This window comes from Microtus ochrogaster, chromosome 16, assembly GCF_000317375.1.
Source record: "Microtus ochrogaster isolate Prairie Vole_2 chromosome 16, MicOch1.0, whole genome shotgun sequence".
Lineage (NCBI taxonomy): Eukaryota > Metazoa > Chordata > Mammalia > Rodentia > Cricetidae > Microtus > Microtus ochrogaster.
Window position 1 is genome coordinate 58,745,654 of NC_022018.1, and position 6,000 is coordinate 58,751,653.

The 6,000-nt window shown below is 54.8% G+C and overlaps 1 protein-coding gene across 2 annotated transcripts in view; it reads right to left on the reverse strand.

The window, feature by feature from the left end:
• The window catches only part of Spock1 (SPARC (osteonectin), cwcv and kazal like domains proteoglycan 1), a 459,458-nt gene extending 457,025 nt beyond the window's left edge, over positions 1-2,433 (reverse strand). For both annotated transcript variants that reach the window (XM_026782920.1, XM_026782919.1), the window contains exons 1-2: positions 2,281-2,433; positions 1,520-1,708 (exon numbers count right to left, since the gene is read on the reverse strand). In XM_026782920.1, coding sequence (XP_026638721.1) covers positions 1,520-1,708 — 189 coding nt within the window. In that variant the 5' untranslated portion in view covers positions 2,281-2,433. The remainder of the gene's footprint in view (positions 1-1,519; positions 1,709-2,280) is intronic.
• Between the last annotated feature and the right edge of the window lie 3,567 nt (positions 2,434-6,000).

Below are 6,000 nucleotides of genomic sequence, written 5' to 3' on the forward strand. Positions count from 1 at the left end.
ATGTGCCTGGCTCCTCAACTCTAGCCAAAATGTAATAATAGCAAAGACAAAACTACGCCGATACTTCCCCCATGCTGCACTCCAACCCGGTTAGGAATGGAAGTGTGACGATCTGGTCATCAAAACCAGAAAGGGACCAGAGATGGCTAAGAGAACTTAGTGAGAGGCAGCCGTAAGCTGCCTGGTGGGGTTCGGCAGGAGGCGGATCTGCTGCAAACAGCCCCAAATAACCAAGGATGCTCAGTGTATGTTTGAAAAACTCTTCCCAGAAGCTGCCCACTATCCACTCCAGAGAGGAGAGGGGGCTGAGAAAGCATATAAGCAAGTCCCCACTCAAGGCTAAAGTTGCATCTGCCTCTCTGGGAGGGAGCCCTGGAGAGGCTGCCGTTTAGGAAGCACGGGCAAACAGGAGCCATTCAGGTCCTCAGAGACCTGCTCCCTGCAAGGCTGGAGATACTGTGAATGGGCTCTGAGAAACCCAGCGGAGAGAAGTGTGCAGCCAACTCTCTCCACCTCTGTATTTAAGCCATGCTCTGTGATGAGTACACGGGGTTTGGTGGTATGGGTCAGGCTACCCCTTTAAAATGCATATGCTGCTTTTTAAAAATGTCCTAACACCTAAACACACACACACACACACACATATGTATATCAGCAAAGCATTTGAAGATAAAAGCTTTACTCATTATAAGTCTTGGACATTCTTGCAATATTGAAAGTATCTTGAGGACAGGGATTCCTAATGTCCCAGAGAAGAGCTTGACCCCTGCCACCCACAGTTTCTGAAGAAGCTGTGAACTGGTTCTGCTGGGGGGGAGCTGTCTGCTGTAATGACTGTACCAGGCGCTTCTTGCCCCATCTTCTAGGGGCACAGAGGTCCGTGGGAGCCAGGACTGGGGTGGAAGCAAACAACAGAAGTGCCCCCATGCCCAAGAGTTTCTCCTCCATACCCCAGCACTCTCATCTGAAAACGGACAGATTCCCTGGGCTGCCTGCTTCTTTTTCCCCTCCACTAAAGTCTGTAAGACTCCAATCCACTGCACTGTTCTCTAACAGCTCAAGCTCATTGCCATGAGAACCCCCCAAACCTCCCCCTCGTGCCTGCCACATCTGGCTCCCTAATAAATGAGGTACACTCATCCAGTGGGGATTATTTTCTGGCGCACCCAAAAGGCGTCCAAATCAAGGCCGCTCCTGGGAGCTTCTCTCTGCGGTTCGGTAAAGTCAGTCTGCCATCGGGAGCTCTCAGACACATCGGGAGCCCCTCTCCCCACGCTGCTTAAGGTTCGCGCCCTGTTCCCTTGCAGACAGCTGCATCAATCCTACAAGTGTACACACGGGGACCACAGGTAGCACGCAAGAGCATCCAGCCTTCCAAGTTCTCTTTAAAGTTCCTCCCAAGCTAGACCTATGGACTGTGGACCTCCGTGGGAGGTTTGAATCTACCACCCCCACCCCCTCACCGGCCTCTGAGCTACCCCTATTTTCCACTCCCGGGGCGGGTGGCCCCCGTACTCACGTCTCGAAAACGGTTCCAGTACTTATCACGGTCATACTGGGAGACGGTGCTCAGCCACTGGTCATTGTCCAGGAAATTGGCGTTGTTGAGGGCCGCGCCGCCTGCGAGAGCGTCCAGGTGCCGGCTGTCCACTTGGAGGAAGAAGCACCACGCCGCGGCGGCCGCGGCGAGCACCGCGATCGCTGGCATCTGGGGGCAGGGAACACGGGCGTGAGTCGGCGACAACAGGACGACCTCGAGCCCCTCGCTCCCACCGGGGGAGTCCGGGCGCCTGGGGAGCGCACCAACTGCAACGCCTAGGATCAGGGTGGTCCCTCGCACACCTGGGACGGAGGGTGGACCTGGAGAGCCCTCGTGAATGGAGACAAACGCAGAGGCCAAGTCACGGATTCGGGGCTCTGTCAAACTATCGAGGACCCTCTCACCTGCGTCAGTACCCCCTCCCCAAAACCCGGAGGCTCAATGTGCCAGCCGCACTCTCACAGACGGGGCCCACAGCTGTGGGGCAGGGATAGGGATAACGGGGCTCTGAGCATTATCCCAGGTTTTGGTAGATGGGGGCTATGAGGGTGCCCTCAAGCCGGGCCTCTCATTCCCTCCTAAGGCAAAGGTCTCCCTGAGCCCGGCTCGCTGCTTCCGTGCAACAGGGTCGCGCAGAGATGCCCCCAGGCCCTGACCCTGCCGGCCCCGGTGATGGCCTCATGAAGGTCCCAACTACGCCAATACGCCAAGTTGGGGCTCAGGGTTCTGCGGACACGTACCTTGGGGGCCCGCTCGAGTCCCGGCGACCGAGTTGCTGGCGCTACTGTGCCGCGGTGACTGGGAAGGCTGCTGCCCGGCTCGTTCCCCTGCGCACCTGCCGCCTCCGCGCGTCCGGCCGCTTTGTGAGCCCGCAGCGCTCTGGCTCGGCTCGGGCGCGGCGTCCACGGGCGGAGAAGCCCGAGCTCGTAGCCGAGGCCTCTGGCGCCCCCTGGCGGCTGCGCGACGCTGCGCGGACCCATCCCGGAGCATGATTCATTCCCAGGCTCTCTGCAGGACTGACACAGATTTCAGGCTGAGCGGAAGGAGGTTATAAGGCCAAGAAGTCACCAGGGTTGAGGGACTCTCAAAGGGTAGTTGGTCGGGACACCTGTCTCAGAATCACTTTTGTGGAGAGGGGAGAGAGCTACCCCCCGCAACTTTCTGAATCAGCATCGCTAAACAGGGTCTCCAAGAGTCTACACTTTAAACGAGTCCCGGGTGCTTCTTGTGCACGGAATTGAGTGAATTTCTCCACTCCCTCGTCCAAGCCATACACCTAGCATCTCTGAAGTCTGGTCCTCACCCACGACCACCCGTGGGAGTCCTGCATAACCATCCTCCAGCTTCAGGGACAGGGTAGAAGTCAGAAGCAGGAGGCTGGCCTTGTCCTAGCCCTCATGCCCCTTCCCAAACACTCAGCCAAGTTTGATTTAATAGGGCCGGAAGGGACTTAACACATTGCCCTGCCTGAACACCGGTACCTCCCCTGCCTGCTTCTTCTCTGTATAGCTGCAGTCAATGCCCGGGACTCTTGACTGCTCCTTGGTGCCCAGGGTACCATTCGCGACACTCAAGCACTTAGTAGCAGATGAAGTCTGAGCCACACTTTCCAATGTGTCACCACAACGATGCGGCCAGTTGCGAACTGTTCTGTAATAGTCTGGTTATGGATGACATAGTTGAAGTTGAACTGTGGTTTGTTTTGAGCGTAGGCTCAATTGCAGCAACTGTGCGCTCTGAAAAGCCGTAACAGGAGAGACGTTGGGGAAGCCCTTCACCACAGGGGTATAGTGGGTGTCTGGTATAGCCTGAGTGAGGTGGACTTGGGATGGCAAGGCGAATGAACTTTACCTTGAGAGGGATGTGCAAGCATCAACTCTGGCCTGCTTTTGAGCAGCCCCGTCCTGAAGAGTCACCCCCAGATGTCATTAAGGCCTCCTCACATCCAGCTCTTTTATCAGTTCATCTTAATCTGCCTTTAGAGCGAACTACCTGAAGTGATCTGTCACGTCCACAGCCTTTCCTGCGCAACCCTGGGCTGCTGCTATGCGCTCCTGGATTTCTGGTCCTCGGTGCCATTCCTGCACCAGACAGGAGCGTCCTGGACTCAATTCTATCACCACAGTACCCTTACCCTAGACGTCTGTATGGCCTGTGGTCTCATGCTGAGAGCCTGCAAGTCAACCCCAGACCACAGTGGTTTGAAGGCTTGCCGCTATCTACCCAGCTTAATGCTCAGCATCCCACGGTGCCCACGGGACCCACTGCTTCACACCCACACCCCCAGGCTTATCTCAGATCTTAACATTCATTGGATGCTCAATAAATCTGGTGATTGGATGGATGGAGCAAGCAAATTCCATAGCCCTAATGTATCTCAAAGTTTTAACCTCCCATCCCCAACCTTTGGTTCTGTGGTACAAATCTGTGACTTTTCTGGTAAGACCTGTCCCTGGTTTAATTAGAGGACATCTGCTCTTGGCCAGGTGCCAGCCTCACAACTGGAATTGTCCCTGTAACCACGGTGTGTAGGAAGGGCAGCCAGTACCGCACAGGCAGGAGATAGGGTGTCAGAGCTGGCCTGAGCCAAGAATGGACTTAACCTTGTAGTAGGTGAGGAGGCTGGCAGCTGGACTCCTGCCAACCACTCGGCTGGCACTCGTGGGGAGGAATGTCAGATTCGTTCGGCTGTGAGAAGCACCCAGGACCAAATCAATACTGTGCCTTGGGGCTGTATTTCTGCTCCTCACTGGCGCACACACAAGTATAATAACTCCTTGTTTTAACACAGTCCTCACTTCCAAGGAGCCCACGTGTTTTATTTTCAGTTTAGTGGATCCTCAAACATGTGCTCCTGGCCAGACTGAAGCAGACAGAACTATCGCCACTTTCTGCCGAGGAGAACTGTGGAGGTTGCAGAGTGATGGCTGCGCCTGCAAAGTCTAGGGGTAGCACCCCCAAGATGCTCTGCTGGCCAGGAAGGGCTCCACCTGATGGAAGGGGGCACCGCTTTGCTAGCAGCCTGGATCCCTTTTAACCACATCGTATGTCTCTCTGACGAGGCATCTCTACTTCATTGCCTCGGCATTCAAAATGACAGTGGGACGCTTGAGTCTCAACTCTGGTCAAGCCCTCCCCAGCCTGTGTCCCCAACCCGGCCCTGCCCTTCCTCAGCATCAACTTTGACCTTCTCTGCCCCCACCTTGAATGATCTCATTGTCTAGGACTCATGAATTCTGACCAGTCACCACACACACACACACGCACATGCACCCACACACTCACACACACACACTCTCACACACACACTCACACACACTCACACACACATGTGCGTACTCACACACACTCACACACACACACTCACACTCACACACTCACACACACACACACACACACACACACATACAGCTGCCTCCCAGCACCTCTCACCTGTACGGCACACTTGTCCAGAGCCTCCATCTTTTGATCACCACAAAAAAAATCACTCTACACGGGCACTTCAGAGGACTCTCTCCATGAAATGGGACCCGCTTTTCCATAGTTACAGCGCTTGCTGTTCCTTCAGGATGAACACCTGGCACCTCAGCTTGAGGTCCTATGCCTCCTGCTGCCCCCGCCTCCCCCATCCCTGCCTTCTGCTATGATCATCCGCCCTATACCCCGCAGAACCTCTCCTGCGGACTTCCTACAGCCCGCATGCTCTCCTCTCTGCCCACCCTTCTACTAACAGCCTGACCTTCCCCTCAGGCCACGGCATCAGCCCTGGTCCTCAGACACAGCTTCCCTGAGCTCCCATGACCTCGAGGACCTCAGAACTGCTTCCCATCCATCTTTCACTGGACACGCTCTGCAGAATGAAGTCATGGTCTCTTTCGAATCCATTCTACTTACTACAGAGTCTGTAGTCCTTTCCAAAGCCCCTCCCACATATTAGGTACACTAGAAATGCCGACTTAATCAGAATTGCAAGCTCAAAGTTCTGCACATAGTAGGGAAACAGCCAATGCCAACTGAGTGAGCAAAGGCATAAGTCTTAGTGGTTTTTATTTCCTTCACATCTGAAAAACAAAGAAGCTCTCAGGTTTATGTTGGAGATTTTAGACCACAAAAATTCCTTTCGGGGGAGGCTGGGCACAGTGAGAGAGACCTGGCCTTGCATTCCTGGGCCATTCTGTCGTAAACGTGATGCTGTAGTCTATCCTGCCCTAAGAAAGGAGGAGTGGAAGAGATGCATTTGTCACCATGGAAAACAGCTCACCCAGCAGGGCCTGTAATTTCTATGAACACATCGATTTCCCCTATTGATTATATGTGTTCGCAGAGTCAGGCTCACTCCATCTCCCACATCCCCACGGCCATCCCCCCCGACACACACAAACACGCGCGCACACACACACACGCATGCACACACGCATGCACACACACACGCACACACGCACGCACACACACACGCACAC